The following is a 17,816-nucleotide window of genomic DNA, read 5'->3' as shown; positions in this document are numbered from 1 at the left end:
TCTCAGAATGAAAGAAAATAATAAATAAAATAAATACTACAAACTTGTAACACTAAGCAATGTTTCACATACGCACACACACACATATTATCAATGAACTCATATTATCAAGTGCAATTACGATACCAAACACTACATATTAAAATATGAGATAGACGTTACTTCAAGAGTTAGAGTTAATAATTTTGCTACTATTGAGTAGATCATCGGGCTATCGATATATATCGTGAGTCGGAAAGCGTTATAAACATATCAAAGCCAAAAAATTAAAAATACAATTTAAATGAAAAATGACGTCTTAAATATAATTCACAATTAAAACAACAATACAAATTTAAAATACACTAACGATATGTTAAACATTGCACATAAATAAAGTTACATTACTGCTCGGCATCACACACAACCTCGTTTTCTCTTCTACACAACAATCATTATTCGCTCGAAAAACATCATAGAATTCCACAAACTCGGTGTCCATATGATCATCCATCTATTTTCACTTAAAGAAAAATCAGAGAATTGCTCAAACTCGGCATTGCGCACCACAGTGACTTTGACCATGTGCACATCGATCTATTTTCACTTCAAAAAACATCCCAGAGTTGCACAAACTCGGCATCGCGCACAACCTCGGCATTGCGCACCACATTGGCTTTGCCCATCTGCACATCGATCAATTTTCACTTAAAAAAACATCCCAGAATTGCACAAACTCTGCATCTCGCACAACCTTGGCATTGCGCACCACATTGGCTTGCCCATGTGCACATCGATCTATTTTCACTTCAAAAAACATCCCAGAGTTGCACAAACTCCGCATTGCGCTTCACATTGCCTTTGCCCATGTGCACATCGATCAATTTTCACTTAAAAAAAATCCCAGAACTGCACAAACTCGGCATCGCGCACAACCTCGGCATTGCGCACCGCACTGGCTTTGCTCATGTGCACATCGATCTATTTACACTTAAAAAAACATCCCAGAATCGCACAAACTCGGCATCGCGCACAGCATTGGCTTTGCCCATGTGCACATCGATCAATTTTCACTTATCAAAACATCTCAGAGTTGCACAAACTCGGCATTGCGCACCACTCAAAATCGTCTATACGTCTCAAAACCGTCTCTCTACCAGTTTCATATTTGTTCCACAAATTGGGCACTTATACGATATTGCAATCAAACTTTTCTCCATACACCACTCAATAACGCTCTTTTTGCCTCTTCGCTCCAACTGATATATATATAAAAAAAAAAAAAAAAAAAAAAAAAAACAAATCCAGATTCAGATACTCATCCATTCTGCAGTAAGCACCGATTTTTGCTTCTCTCATCAATAATCAAAACATTCTTTAAGCAAAAGAATTCTTTTCTGTATTTTCAGAAGTTAAGGTTATCATTTTTAACTCATGCATTCAATATTTTCAATCGTTTGGTAATGATCGTTTTCAATCGTTTGGTATCTTAATAATACATTTGTCAGAGATAATTCGTTGCGTTAAATGCCAACACTACCACACACCACACAAAAGTAGATTTATAATTAAAAAAAAATCTCGCGCAGAACATTATAAACCTACCATTTCAACTCAGTTAAAACTTCATTTAAGTTTTCTTTAAATACGAAGCTATAGCATACTTATAACTTGTTTTTATGGAGAGGCGTAACCAATATTACGTCATAAAAAGGCGTGTCCGAGCATAAGAGAAGTAAACACAGCATCAACTGATGCAGCCTATTCTGCGATTTAACCTTTTTCATAATTAGAACTAGCCGAAGAATGTAACGACAGAACTCTTTTGGAGGCACTGAAATAAGAACACTGAGACGTAAGATGCGTAGAAATACTAATTGCGTAGATACTTGATGCTTAGAGCGTCCATCCATTTTGAAGAAGAAGCAGTCGAGCCGGATTAAATTCCTTTTTCATTTAAATTCTCATTTTGTGGCCACTATTCACTTGACACTCTAGTCGTACCTTTCCACAGAAGATTTACTTTTTTGACATTGTTGAGATAGAAAGCAAGCCAATGAAATAACGTCTTAGCACAATAGAGAGCAAAAGCTGAAGTACGTCGTTATGAAAAATGGAAGCACGCGAAGAGAAAAATTTTGGTTTGCAATTTGGTGATCGGTCAAGAGGCATCTGCATTAAGGGTTACGTAAGATCCCATCATTAATTTGAATGACGCAGTTTAGATTTAAAGCGCTACTTTTAGGACAGATAGATGAAGTTCCCAAATGAAAAAGAAAATAAAAGAGGTTATAGTGAATTAAATTTAGAAGTTTGCTTTCATATTTTTTATCTTCTTACACATTCCCTCCTTTCAAAAAAGAAAAAGACGAAGCGATAAAGAAGCCTTTTTGAGAGAAAAAGCATTAGAGTAGCAAAAATATGAGAAATATAATTTTGAAGCATACAAAATATGAAATTAGCTTTCGAACAATAAAATTATAATACGTAAAATTTTGAGTTCAATAATAATTTTTAAAGTCCTATGAAGATTTGAGTCCAATCTATAAAAAGTTCTTGTTTCTGGAACATTCACGCCACAATTTTGATACTCCAAGGAAAGATTTCCAAAACTTTTTGCACACCAGATCACATTTATAATAAAACTTTTATATACCCATTAATTATTACGAATAATCATAAATCTTAAAATTTACACAATACTAATTTTCATATATATAAGTGATACTTTTAGCATTTGGAATAACATGATTGAAATTATGGATTTACTTTTATTACTATATTTTACAATTTTCTTATTTTACACAAACTAGAAGACCCCACATCTTTTTCCTAGTACACACATCCAGCTTATTTGGGCAAATCCACTTTAAACAAACTCATGTATTAAATTTTCATGAGTGGTTAAAGAACTGCGTAATAACATTTCATTATATTAAAAATTAGTCACACTCCATCATATGAAAAAATAAAATTCTATATAATAAATAAAGTGGGAGCCTTCAAAGTTTATATTATATTACATGACGAGGGTAAAAGAAATAATTATGCAGAGGTAAAACAAGCCTCTGCTTCTGAACCAATACTCCTAATACTTCATATTTAACATACAATTATTGATAATTATAACATTCATTTACCATAATTCCAAACAAATTTTAAAACAATTTACTTTTAATTAAATGCTGATATAAATTGTATTACCTTTACTCAATTTTCTCAAGTCTCTGATATTTGTATATTAATTTTAGCAATATTTAACTTTCTCCCATTTAATAATTATTTCATTTATACTTCATATAGACATCATTCTCCAAATAATTATAAAATTCAAATTTTTAAACAATAATCTTAATTACAAAATAATTTAAGAATTCTTATCTTGTCAACAAAATAAATCCAAAATTTTAAATAGCGCTGTAAGTCTAAACTGCGTCATTCAAATTAATCATGCGATCTTACTTAACGCTTAATGCAGATGCCTCTTGACCAATCACCAAATTGCAAACCAAAACTTTTCTCTTCGCTTGCTTCCATCTTTTATAACGACGTACTTCAGCTTTTGCTCTCTGCCACCTTCAACACACTACGGTCTTCTCGGTCATCTACGCAGTGTCTAAGCTGTTAAAAGTTACGTTGTTTTTATCTACGCATTTTAGAATCATTACATATATTTATATACTTTTGGTGCGGCCGATTGCAATGTTAAAGCAGTCCTACATACAAAATTTTAACGTTCTGAGGTTACTCGTTTTTGAGTTATACGAGATAAGTACCTACGCATAGACGCCACGAAAAATTCTCTTCAGAATTCATTTTAAATCAGTTTTATAATTTTTTGAGTGGAAAAGAGTCCTTTATTCAGTCCTTATTTGCGGATGTCACGCAAAAACATCATTAAATTGCATTGGATAGCAACCAGAATCCTTATTTTCGTTGAAATCTGATACCCGAAATCTTTCGCGATTACAATACCTCATACAAGGAAGTAAAAAGTGAGATTTTTAAAATAGAAATAAATTCTACAAAAATGGGTAAAAGTTTACAATTGGATGCCCCTTGCTTTTTGGCGATTCTTTTTTGACGCCAAGAACGCACAATTTCATGATGGCCGCTACACAAAACCAAAATAAGAAGTCAAAGAATTGCACAAATTCTGTGCCCATGTACACATTGATCTGTTTTCACTTAAAAAAGCATCCTAGAATTGCACAAACTAGGCATTGCGCACTGCCTTAAATTTTTACATGTACACATCCATCCATTTTCATTGAACTAAAATCAGGAAGCTAAAACACAGTTAAAACTATCATGGTAACCAGAAGTGAGGTTTCATCGCCAAAATTTAAAAAAACGTTGTGGCTAATCGAAGGAGCACCAAATTCTACACTAGAACCCATAAATGTTATTCTGAAAAGAAAAAAAACTAATTAAACTCAGATAAAATAAAGAGAAAAACTGCATTGTATGATGCTTTAGATAAGAAGATGAAGTTTGAAATAATAACGAAAACACATGAAGTGTTTTTATAAAAACATAAATTTTAGGCATTCAGAATAAACTACGTTCGGAATATTAATATTATACCTGTCTGATTGTAAAAAATAATGAAATTCTAAAAGAAATTATGAAAAGAATGAATAATTAAACCGGAATAATTAAGAAAATGAATGATTAATTGCTTAGAAATTATACAAAAATAGAATTTAAATGGAATTTTGAAAACTTATTTCCTGCTGCATACTGAGCCTTCCCTAGAAAATTTAGATCAAGTATTCCTTAACTTTTTTTTGTATAAAACCCTTTTGAAAAGTGATTTCTTCATTGCCCCTCTTGAATTTTTCTACCTAATCTACCACAACATAATCATAATACAAGAACTTATACATAAGTAACTGAAAGATAATAATTAGATTAAGAAGGTGAACAAAAATTTTCAAAAAATGGTTTATTAGATCCATGTGTAATTATTATTATTATTATTATTTTTGCTTGCAAATATAAAATGTTTTCAGAAGTAAAATCACTGATAGCCCAAAAGCACAAAAGTTAGAGTTTAACTCTTGTGATGGCTTAATGTATTGATTCAATTTTTTTTTAATATTTGACATAAATTTGTCTATTTAATTTTTATATCTCCTTTTTCAAAAATATTCAACCTGTTTCTCGTTTTCCATCGTAGTTTTGCTTTGTATATTTTATTATGTATCTTTTTGCGATCTTTCATTTAATTTGTAGAGTTATTAGGTTACTTTGAAGCAGGAGACATGAACAATGAGCAATACCCTCGTAGGGACTCAAACCTAGACCTCTCGAATACGCGCCAAATGTGCTACCTTTACACCACGAAGGCATGCTGGAAGGAGGGAAAAAAACTAACCTATAAATTTTTTATATTGCATCAATTGCTTAAAAATTTATATGTTTAAAAGGTATTATTGATTTTTAATTTTAGTGTATTTTCCCTGTTGTGCTTATGTTATATATATGAATTGTTCCTTACTACATTATAGAGCTTTATAACAATATTATTACTAAATATTTTTAGTATGCAGTGAGATCTTGATTACACCGAGCAATTGCCATTGCATATTCGGTTGTGGACCCTAGGTTACTCCTAATCATCAGAGACTCCTTGTAAAATTTCATCGAATTCAGCGGTCAGTAGCGATCCCTTTGGAAACTCCTGCTTTAATAATATTTAATAATAATTTATAGATAATAAATTATCAATTTTATTAACACATTTTCTGTAATCAGTACAATCTTGATTATGCCAATCAAGTGTCAGTGCATAGTGGGTTATCGGCCCCCAGTCGACTGCTTAAATCGACTTTTAAAATTTCATCGATCCGCATCGATTACTATTTACTAGGCTCACCAGTCGTCCGGCTTTCACTGGGACTGCCCCAGTGTGATGATGTAGTCCTTGCGTCCCAGCCAGTTTGTCATTTTATCGAGGTTATTTGGTAAAATTTTAAAAGTGCCGAATGTATATTATTATTAGAAATACAATTGTACAAGAATTCACAGAATTATATGTCGTTCTTAAATTGAGCTGTGGGAAAACAGTTTTTGTAGAGCAGAATCTTTCATTTAGATAAGCAGGAGTGGATTAACATTGTCTGAAATTGAAGCTTTAGGTGAAAAAAATTAATGAAAATATCGCAAATAATACAAGAAACGTCGATCAACGTTTGATGAAGTAATGATAATAAAAGTATTTTGGTAAACTATCTATGAAATTTGAAAACATAAATTTGTGTAGAAAAACAGATACAACTTATCAGTCATTTCAAAGAAAAAAAAACATTTCATTGCCCAATCTCGTTCAAATAATAGAGTGCATTTTCAGCACACCAAGCACACTGGCAGTCGAAAAAGTTTTGCGATAACGAATATCATATGATCTGTACAAAAAAATCAGAAAGGTTGAATTAAGTGTAGAAAGTTTATTAAGCTGCTAAATTTAAAGTAAACTAAAGTGTACAATTAAGAACTTTTAAAGAAAGCTCACGCTAGTGATAAACAATAACAACTTCTTAATGATAAGGTTTGTCCAGTTGATTTATGAAAATTTCTTTTAACGTAAGATTGGTTTCTGTTAACAGCTTCTTCATTTAGCCTTTCAATCATAAGTACTTTTTAGTAATCCTAATAGGTTTTATTTTCTGTTGTGAATATTTTATTGAAATTGTATAGGTTTGAACAAAAATATTATGGTAAGCCTTTTATTAACCTTTAATTCATCCATAAGAATTACTTTACAATAACGGAAGAAATAACCAATTTAACTAATGTAGATTCCTAATGTAGACTTGCTTATTAATAATGTCTTATTTCAGGTATATCTACAGCGGCAATTTAGATATTCAAAACGAGGAAGATCTACCTGGAATTGCAAAAGCGGCTTGCATTTATGAAATAGAGAGCTTGAAGCAAGCATGTAAGAACTTGCTTTCTAACTATGCTATTAATGTACGGAATGTGTGTTTTTTGTTGGATGCAGCGAATATATTAGAAGACAACCATGTACGTATGAAGTGCCTACAATTAGTTAAAATGGAATGGAAATCTGTCTTAAAATCTCCTGAATTTTTATCTGCTAGAAAAGAGATCGTATTTGATATTGTATGTGAGCAGAATCTTGAAGATACATCAAAGACTGAATTTATTGAAGGTATCATTCGCTGGATTCAAAGCAAACATGAACCGAATCGAGATCTGTTTTCGTGGATAGATATGTCTTCAATGACGGACAGAAAGTTTTTCGACATAATTAAAACATATCCATCTTTCTTCACAAAAGAAGAAATATCAAGTATTCTGCTCAATTTAAGCTGCCCTGAAGAATTTGAACCGCCACTTTGGTTCAATGATTCAACAAACGTGCGGTTTATCGAATTTGAAAACCCAGAAATCAGCAATTTTATTGAAACAGCACCTGTGAAACCTGAAACTGATTGCAACAAGTCCTTTCGGAAATGCTCATTCCATGGCGAAAAGGGATTCAGCGCTTCCATTACAGTCCAGTTTAAATTTTTCGAATCTTTTCCTGATTCAATGAGTCTGGTTATGATGGAACTCGCATTTGGTAGTAGCTTTGTGCCAAAAGAAAATCTGCGTTTGGAGCTTTCATACCGCACAAAAAATGATTTAAAAAAACATAAAATAAGGTATTGGATTATGGATACTGACAAGAACTATTACATTATCACTGAAAACTGTACGGAATTGGAGAATAAGTGCTCATTTTTTCTCAGTCTTCGTATCCATGTCCAGAATCTCAGAAAGTGGGGATGTTGTAAGCCTGTGTCTAATGGTCAGTATTTAGGTGTAAATATACCCAGTGGCTATTCTTGCAACATTTATCATAACCTGTGTGAAGCGCAATGCATGGAATTGATACCACTCTCAGAGTGGCTCATATTTCTTGACACTACAAATGGAGACAAACATTTTGTAATTACTAAATTTTTCTTTGATTCATTTATAAATCATCAAAAACTTCTTCAGAAATTGCATCTTTAAATTTTATATGAAAGAGACTTATAAAAATGAAGATATATATAATTTCAATAATAAATATTTACTTAATATTTTATTTTATATGCTGTTCTCAAGTTCTTATGACAAATGTTCTACATTAAAATTTATTCATCACTTAGATACATATTTATAACTTTTTTTCTTGGTAGAAGAAAGATGAATCTTTTTCTATAATTTTAACGATATTTCCTTTTGTATTTTATTATTGATTGATTGTTGTTATTAAGAAATATTTTCCTTAAAAATTAGAGCTCCATTATGTTGTACTTCTTAGTTACCTAAAATCATTTTTCTATTTAATTATCTATTCATTTGTATGCTTAGAGCTGCAAAGAAGGAAAGTTAGTATTGTTCATATTTCAGAATATTTCAGAACGATCACCTATTTACTAAGCATATTTCAAATTTGTTTTTCCTTTATATTAATTCCATAGTTTAAACAGCTAGCTGCTATATATTACCTTTATTATGATTATTTTATGGAATGTATCTGTATTTAATTAACAGATAGTATAAAGATTGTAGAGAATATACGTAGGAATATGTTCGTCTGAGGGTTCTGGCTTTATTTTACGTTTTGCATACTTTATTTTAAAAAATGTACATTCGCTAACATGCTTGTTTTTAGCAAAAAGCATAATAAATAAGCTATATTTATGAAATATATTTTTTTAGGTGGGTTCAATTTGTCAAAAATCCGTTTAGTTTTTTTCCTTTAAATTGCGTATCTTATTTCAACTCTTTATTATTCTGTTTGACTGATATCAACTAAGACTAGACCTGTAATAACTTATTCAATATTCCATACGCAGCATCGGTGGATTTTGATATGTTATGGTATCAAATAAAGACACTTTCCTTTAACTAAAGCTATTTTTGAATCAAAGACTATGTACAAGTATTATTTGCAGATTACAGGATATCTAGTTCCTACCACTCTCATTAATCTCTCAACACTCTCTGGTGAAAACTCTTAATTAGCTAAACATACGGGCGGCGCAGCGCCCTCTATCTCTTTTTCTACATCACTCCCCCACCTGCACTCTTTAATAAGAGTACACCTACTTACTTACATAACAATATTAACATTAATTATTAATGGATTAATACTAAATAGTACGACATATATAAATGAATAATATAAAAGAATAATCTATACTAGTATATATCAAAGCCACAAATGAACGTAATAATTAATAATATAATAGTAAATTCAAATAATATCAAAAGCTCTAAATTAAATCTCGAAAAAATATAACATCTGGATCGATCTTCTGAATTGTCCTTTGGGCGTGCGAACGAGGCACGCTCGAATATATCAATCTCTTCCTATAATCACGTTTTTAATTATATCCATGTTCCAAAGTAGTTTGGATTGTTTTGATCGTTCTACCAACGCATCATCTCCAGTCTTAAGGTTCCGCTCAGTTTTAGGATTAGCAAAGTTATGTGCATTTCTAAGATGGAGTAAATATTGCTCTTTACACTTGATCCGTGTTAATTTTAAGAGCCTAGGTTGGTAAAGCTTCCTCCTAGTTAAAGTCTCTTTGTAGGACACCTTGTTAAAAATTTCCAAGAAATGCTTGGAGAAATTAAATATATCGCATCCTGGCAATAAAAACTGTGAAGGTGTGAGCGGGCGAGGTTCACCCAGCTCTTTGCTCTCGTATCTTAAAGGTCTGTTATTTAGCACACACTCGAGTTCAATTAATATTGTACAGAGCTCTTCGAAAGTCAGTAATGCTCTCCCTAAAATTTTCTTCAGAGGTTCCTTGATGCTTCTCATCAGACGCTCCCAGAACCATCCCCACCATGGGCAACGCTCAGGTATGAATTTCGGGGCCCACCAGCGGCCGAGCGCTAAAGTCGCTGAACACTGGTAGTTCGGTCCGAGGTTCGAATCCCGCGAACGGGCTGGCTGCATGGGCGTTTTCGTGGTTTTCCCCATGTGTAACGTGTATACGAGCCAGTTTCCCTTAGAAAGTCCTCCACGAAGGCATCCCTCCCCTTAGACAGATAGCCCTCGAGGCTTTGCCATAATCACACACACACACACAGGTATGAATTTCCATGTTGTCGCTTTCGTTGTCAAGAAATCTCTTACACTTGACTCTGCTCTGATTCTTTTAAATCCTTTAATTATTTCGCATGTGCTGCGGAAATTCTTGGCATTATCTGAATAAATCACTTTGCAGCTCCCTCTTCTTGCTAAAAAACGTCGTAATGAAAAAATTGAAACTTTTTGCTGACATATCTTGAAACCACTTCAATGTGTGCAGCACGAGTGACGGCGCATGTCAATAAGACTATGTACACCTTTTTGTGGATATCTGCTTTTTCTCTAATAGTAACCGCTCCCGTTAAGTCGATGCCTACAACTGTGAAAGGATTACTTTGGACTACACAATCTCTTGGTAACTGATGCGTTAACAGTTTAGCGGGCTTCACTGCGAACTTTTTACACACCAGGCAAGCGTTAATAACTTTCTTTACTACTTGTCTTTCTTTAGGTATCCAAAATTTATTCATGACTTTGGACAATGTTGCCATGACTACTGAATGAAATACTTTTATGTGTTCACTAAATATCACTAGTTCGGTGAACTTCGTTTTCGGCAGAATATGGGGATGTTTTTCGTCATCTATTAATTCTGTTTGTTTCAAATGACCTCTGACACGCAAAATACCTCTACTATCCAGATATGGTGCTAAACTGTAAAGCTTCGAATCTGGTGTTATTAGATTATTCCTCTCTAATTGTTGAATATCCAAAAAATAATTCTCTCTCTGGACTTGTTTCATCCAGTACTCCTCAGCTTCTTGGATCTACAATACAGTAAGAGGACCTTCTTCACAGGTACGTTTTCTTAGCTTGGCGACAAATTGCTTTACCCAAGCTATAGCTTTTAACAATTTTTCCAGACTGCTGAATTTGGTAATGTTTAAGGTAGTTTCTCCTTCTGGAACAGTCACCTGAACATAAGTGCTTAAACGTTCCAAATTTTGAGTATCAGTTTCTACTTCCGCTCAGGCCATTGATCTTCAGATTCTTTCAACCATGATGGACCATGCCACCAGTTATTATCCTTTACCAATGCATTTGCTGTTTCAAACGAGTTAACTTATTTGCTGGGTTTTCCGACCCTGGACAATATTTCCACTTATCAGACGAAGTACAGTCTTGTATTTCTGAAACTCTATTCGACACTAACTGCTTCCACTCACGCGCTGACCCCTTTATACACCACAAGCAAATTTATGAGTCCGTCCACAGAACTAACCTACCTACCAAATCCTGAAACATTTTCAATAAATATTTCCCTAACCTAGCTGCAACTACAGCCCCCATCAATTCCAACCTAGGGAGGCACACCGTTTTTAACGGAACTATCCTACTCTTCGACATTATAAACGACGCTTAGAACTTCTGGAAAGTAGCACCTCTCTATTTTCAACGCATTTAATACCTCAGTTTCAGCGCACCACTTTATCCATTTGCACCGTAATTCCTTTGGCAACTCTGAATCCCACTTCAAACCTGTCTCCCATATTTCCTGCATCAGCCTCTTAATTCGCACCACAAATGGAGAAATAAATCCGACTGGGTCAAACGCCTTAACTGCTGTGCTTAACACCGATCTTTTACTATTTCTCAACGATTCTAAACTACTCAACAATGATGTAATGTCTACTCTCAAACCATCCTCTTCTAAGTTCCACACCAAGCCTAACACTTTCAACTTACTATCTCTCTCAAACCTACTTTCTTCACACAACCCTTTCTGAACCCACAAGTCATACAACTCTTTAGAATTAGTGTTTAGCTGTCTCAAACTGAAACTCGCGTCTCTCAAAATAGATACCGCCTCTGATGAAAGACTGAAAGCTGACTCTACACTTTCCCCTCCATAACACAAATCGTCTGCGTACAGTGAGCTATTTAACATATCGACACAGTTTTTGTTTGTTTCCGTGTATTTCTTTATAAATGACATTTGATCGTTGCACTGAATAAAAACGGTGAACAATTACATCCAAATAATACTCTGTTCATTTGCATAATTTTAAAGTCCTCACTGTCATTATCAGGATACCACAGAAATTTTAAATCTTCCCTTGCTATCCTAATCATCAAAAACGCCTTTTCTATGTCAACACAGAATCCAATTTTAAATTTTCGAAAGGCAAGAATGATATCCAAAATATTCAGATTTAGGTTTGGGCCCTTTTCTAAGCAATCGTTTAACGATAGCTTTCTCTTTTCGCAACTGCAGCAATTAAATACCATTTGAACTTGCTCGCTTTTTTTATCTTTACGGACCACTGCTCGGAATGGCATAAAGTAACCCTCTCTCGTATCCTCATACTCTTGAATATTGTTGTTTTGTGTCTGAAATTTAATTATTTCCATAAACGTTTCCGTCACAAAGCTGTTACTTTTTAACTCTCGCCGCACCCTTTCGAACTGCCTTTTCGCTAAACCAAAATTATTGTGGTGCATGGGGAGTCTGTATGTTCTCAAAGGAAAACCAAAATTATTTTCCAAATGCTCTGTACTCCTATTCCACAACAAGCGAGCCTCATATCTCCCATCTACATATTTCAACTCCTCTTTAAATTGTTTAATTATTTGCTAATCGGCAGCGCTCCGTTCCGACGCGCACTGAGAAATTCCTAGACTTTCAATCTCCCAAAGCTGACGAATTTGTTTTGATTTTTTTAATTCCTCTTCCGAATCGATGTGTATAAACAAACCGGTGGAGTCTGACCCTGAACTTAGCTTCTTACTCCCCCCCCCACTCTACCACTCAACGTCCAACAGAATATGCTTTCGTGCAATACTAAATAGTCTATTAAAGGATGTGTTTTCGCCGTTAAAATGTAGTTCAAATAATCATTCCCAATTAAAATCTGTACCTCTGCTGCTTCACTATCGCAGCTGTCAGATAAGTCAAATCCTTCCCGGCCGATGCACCAAAAACTTGTTGTATGTAATAACTTACTCAATATTCGATACTCGGCATCGGTGGATCTTGATATATTATGGTATCAAATTAAGGCACTTTTCTTTAACTAAAGCTATTTATGAGTCAAAGACTATGTACAAGTATTACATACAGATTACAGGATATCTAGTTCCTACCGTCATCACTCTCTCTTGTGAAAACTCTTAATTAGTTAAACATAAGGGCGGCGCAGCGCCCCCTTTCTCATTTTCTACAAGATCAGCAAATGTACTATGCAATGCTATTAATATTTTCTGAATACTTGAAAGAAATTCTCAATTAAATGTATTTTCAGTCATTGGAATAAAAGAGCAATAAAATTTTTTTGTTATTTACATGTCTTTATTCAGAGGTCAAGCGTGAATTTAGTTATTGCACGTTACACTTAATTTCTGCAAGTTCAAATTGCTTTTGACATTTAAGGCATTTAAATGGGCAGTTATTATCAACAAAGTTATCGAATCAGCTCTCATTTTAAAGCTGAATATTGCATTTGATAATCTTTTCGATTTTTTTTCAAGTTACATAAGTTAGTTTGATTAATAGAGTACTGAAAACTTCACATAAGCCAGAATGGCAATTTATATTCGGCAAATAGGACAAAACTTCAAGGGTCTTCAGGTTTTTTTATTGTGTATATATGGTGTAATGGGAGGAAAACGTGATTAAATTTGCAAATGATTTAGGATACAGAACGGGCAGAATTCAATACACAGAGTTGCGACCTTGAGTAGTAATAATATGTAATATGCATAGAGTCGAACTAAGCTTGGATAACAGATACGGATATTTCATTGCATGCGGCTTCAACTCTGCCAAAGTTCATCAGTCGTAGAGGCTAGTGAGAGATGGCGTGTCGGTCTCTTGGCAGCCCATGACGAGATATTTTTAAAGATTGAGAGATCTGAAGAACATGCTGGCCAAGGTTAGTTAAACATCCTCTGTGTCGAGGAAGATCAGGGCAGCACGGGCTATATGCAATCTTGCATTACCTTGTTGAAAGTGGTCGCAGGTGGCGTCTCTCAGGCCTTGATTCGTGTCTGTGCCCGTGTCTATAGCGGCTGCCTACATTACTTACTATGTGAACAAGAGGTGAGCTGATGTGTACCCAATGGCACCCATAGGTGCACGACAGATGCTGGGAATGTATGAAGATGACGATTGCAGTCTTCATTCTCCTCTTTACCACCACACACGGATACTCCATTACGATCCTATAAGCATAAGCGGAATTGATGTAAAAAGACGGTATGGTGCTATTCTTGAGTTCAGTGTCGTCTTTCGTCGCACTACGGTAGGGGCGTCTGTCCCTGCTGCGGTGTCAAAGAAAGGAGCACAGTGATCGCAATGTTCATAGTCCGTGTAGCTGCAGGCGTCATAGTAACGTTCTTGAAAAGAGTTTTGGTACTGCACATGAGGCAAGTCACTGACTCAGGGTACGTGTCGTGTCTGTATGATCCGACAAGGCCGAGGACAACATATCTGTCTCTTGAGTATTAGTAGGCCTAGGCCCCTGATATCCTGCATGGCGTTTAGTGTGGTCCTTATTGGACCTATTGATTCCATATTCTTGATTATCAGTCAGGGGATCCCGAAGAACACAGGCAAAATATCGCGGAACGATAAAACATAGTTTCGATATGCCAGGATCTTGTCTCGGTCGAATTTTAGCAAGCGCTTGTAGAAGTTTCTCCTAGTTCGAAGCACAAACATGGTCTTCACACGAACAATCAACGTACGAATTCCAAATAAAAAAACTTACTGTGCAATCTTCTCATTTATTCACAAAGTAGATGACGTTACTCGTACCTGCTTTCCTGCGCTGTATTGCTAATCATTTGCATGTAGGTGTCATCCAAGTACAAGGTTTCATCCAAATATGACATTTGTTGCATGCGGCCTTCACGGTGTAGCAATTTTAAAGGCCAACAGTGAGGAAAATCTTTTTTTTTCACCTTTTTATACTTCATTCTACACATTCAGTTTCCCGTAATTCATTATTCAATACATGACTCAATAAATATATTGAATAAGACTTTTAATGTATTTGCTGCTTACTCAGCTACGGGAAGAGAAAATGAGGCGTTTTGTGCTTGCGTTATTTCAGTTTATGTGATTGTTGTGTTTAACAAATTATTCCTGCCCTTAATTCTATGCTAGAGTTTATGTATTATTTTTTTTATGATGTGTTAAATTTTTTAATTAAGGAATACTAAAATTTTTTGTTATGTTGGTTTATTAATGGCTTAACTGGTTTTCATGCGATGCGTGCGTTGTTATACAACAATTTCAAATTAACTAGAAGTGGACTGTACTAAATATTTTATTCGACGACTTTAATCAAATGCGTGCCATCTTTCAAGCGATGACTTACTACTAATAACAACAGCAATAAAAAATAAAACTGAGTAAGCGTTTACAGGGTTGCTGTAATGAACATCTGCGCCATGCAAGGCGCCAAGAAGAGAAAAAATGACGTAATCTTACAGTTAAATAGTCTTAATGACTTAACATACCCCCCGGCATTGAAGGGTTACTTCAATAATTTCGTGCGATAATACTCATAATAACCTACAAAATTGTACAATTACAACTTATACAATAATGCAATACGAATAATATCTCTTAATTCAATATAATAATATTCAATTTTCAATAAAAATTTTATACACAATACAATGTACAATACAAGTTTTATAATAATAAGCTAACACTTAACTAACTTAGGAAGCTTCTTCTTGGGGTAAAATTGCAATTTTTGTAATTCCACACTTAATGATGCCCTTTGCTGTCTGTATTTCTACTATTCTAACCTTACCGTCAACTCCAGGAAAAATTCTTGTAATGCGTCCTAACACCCATCTACAAACAGGAAGCTCATCCTCCTTAACTAGTACTAGCATACCTATTTTAATATTCGTTTGTTCTACCTTCCATTTTGAACGCTGTTGTAGTGTGTTTAAATAGTCCCAATAGTCCCTATGCCAACGATTCCATATCAACTGGACAAATCTGGTAGTTCGTTTCCATCTTGAGAGTTTGTTTTCAGGTATATCAATTAATTCGGGTTCTACTATAGCATTCAAGGGTCTTCCAATGAGAAAATGACCTGGTGTTATTGCCTCTAAATCATTTACATCGGAAGATAAGGGAGTAATAGGGCGAGAATTTAAAACAGACTCTATCTGAGTTACTACAGTTAATAACTCCTCGAAAGTCAACCTTGCATTACCTACAATCCGCTTTAAGTGATATTTCACGAATTTTATTCCAGATTCCCACACCAAAATTAGGTGTCTGTGGGGGAATAAACTTCCATACTATTCCTTCTTCACCTAAATAATCTGCTAATTTTTTGTCAGGATTTCTAATTAAATTGTTAATTCTTTGCAATTCGGCATTTGCGCCAACGAAGTTTTTTGCGTTGTCTGAGAAAATGATTGAGCATTTTCCGCGCCTAGCAATAAATCTCTTTAAGGTGGCAATAAATGCGTCAGTGGTGAGTTCACTCACTAGTTCGAGATGCACTGCCTTTGTTATAAGGCAAATGAAAAGAGCTAAATATACCTTATGAAGAGTTCCTTTCCTCTGTCCCTTGTACCTAATAAGAAATGGACCGCAAAAATCGGTGCCGACATGATTAAAGGGTGAGCTTGGAGTTACGCGCTCTGCAGGTAATGACCCCATAATTTGTTCGATAATGACTGATTTATTTTTACTACAAATTATACATTCATGGGTAATCTTTCTAGTTAAATTCCTACCTTGTAATGGCCAAAATTTCTGTCTCATAAAATACAATAATGCTTGCGAATCTACGTGTAAATATTTCTGATAATAATGCTCAGCAATCAGCTTAGTTAGTTTGCATTTAACAGGCAAAATTATTTGATGTTTTTGTGAAAACATTACATTGGCCCCTTGTAATCGGCCTCCTACTCTCATTACATTATTTGCATCCAAAAAAGGGTTCAAAGAAAGTAAATTACTTTTATTATTAATGAGTTTACCTTGGTCGAGGGAGTTGTATTCTGAATAAAAACTACATTTTTGAACCTCTCTTACTAAAAAGGATTCTGCCTCATTTAACTCCTTTGAACTTACTCCTCCTGTTCTTCTCTGTGCTCCTTTCTGTTTTGCACACCTAGAGTTCCAAATATTACCTGAAAATATAACTAACAACAGGTAATAATTTTAAATAATTGTTAGTGATATCTAGGACATTATCAATAAATTTTGAAGGCAAAGTGCATAAACAAGCAATGTCAGTTCTTTTTCTCAGTTCATTAGAAAATGTCTCTGTTTTTTCTAATTGTTCAAAGTCAATGTTCTTGTTAGGTATGATACCCTCACTCAAGAATGGAGGACCTTTCCACCACAGATCAGCATCCTGCAGCTTGTCAAAATTCAGTCCTCGGGAAATAAGGTCAGCCGGGTTCTCCTCTGAACGCACATAATTCCACTGGCATGTCTGTGTTAGGTCTTGGATCTCCAACACTCGATTAGCAACAAAAGTTTTTAGTACATGCGGGGGATTCTGAAGCCATGCTAACACTATGATTGAGTCACACCACAGACATATTTTACTGATGTCTAATTTCAATAAAGGCACCACCTTTGCAACAAGCTGTGCTAGCAGTACAGCTGCGCAGAGTTCCAGTCGAGGTACTGTCAGCGGTTTTAGTGGAGCTACTCTGGACTTGCTGCAAAGCAAATGTGAAGATAAATTATTGTCACTTCTACAGCGTAAATAGATGGCTACTCCGTATGCGTGTTCTGATA

The 17,816-nt window shown here is 34.6% G+C and overlaps 1 protein-coding gene across 7 annotated transcripts in view; it reads left to right on the top strand.

Moving 5' to 3' along the window:
- The window catches only part of LOC118186626 (uncharacterized), a 195,615-nt gene extending 182,250 nt beyond the window's left edge, over window positions 1-13,365 (top strand). For 5 of the 7 annotated variants that reach the window (XM_085825410.1, XM_085825408.1, XM_035356734.2 and 2 more), the window contains one exon: window positions 6,825-13,365. In XM_085825410.1, the coding sequence (XP_085681536.1) occupies window positions 6,825-8,010 (1,186 nt within the window). In that variant the 3' untranslated portion in view covers window positions 8,011-13,365. Of the gene's footprint in view, window positions 1-5,527; window positions 5,640-6,824 lie in introns of all 7 variants that reach the window. The other 2 variants (XR_015043512.1, XR_015043513.1) reach the window with 2 other exon arrangements.
- The last annotated feature ends 4,451 nt before the right edge of the window (window positions 13,366-17,816 follow it).

This window comes from Stegodyphus dumicola, chromosome 10, assembly GCF_044657685.1.
Source record: "Stegodyphus dumicola isolate Sdum_Otavi_A_Nest chromosome 10, ASM4465768v1".
NCBI lineage: Eukaryota > Metazoa > Arthropoda > Arachnida > Araneae > Eresidae > Stegodyphus > Stegodyphus dumicola.
The sequence above is the reverse complement of the archived record's forward strand: the minus strand, read 5'-3'. Positions and strand labels throughout refer to the sequence as shown.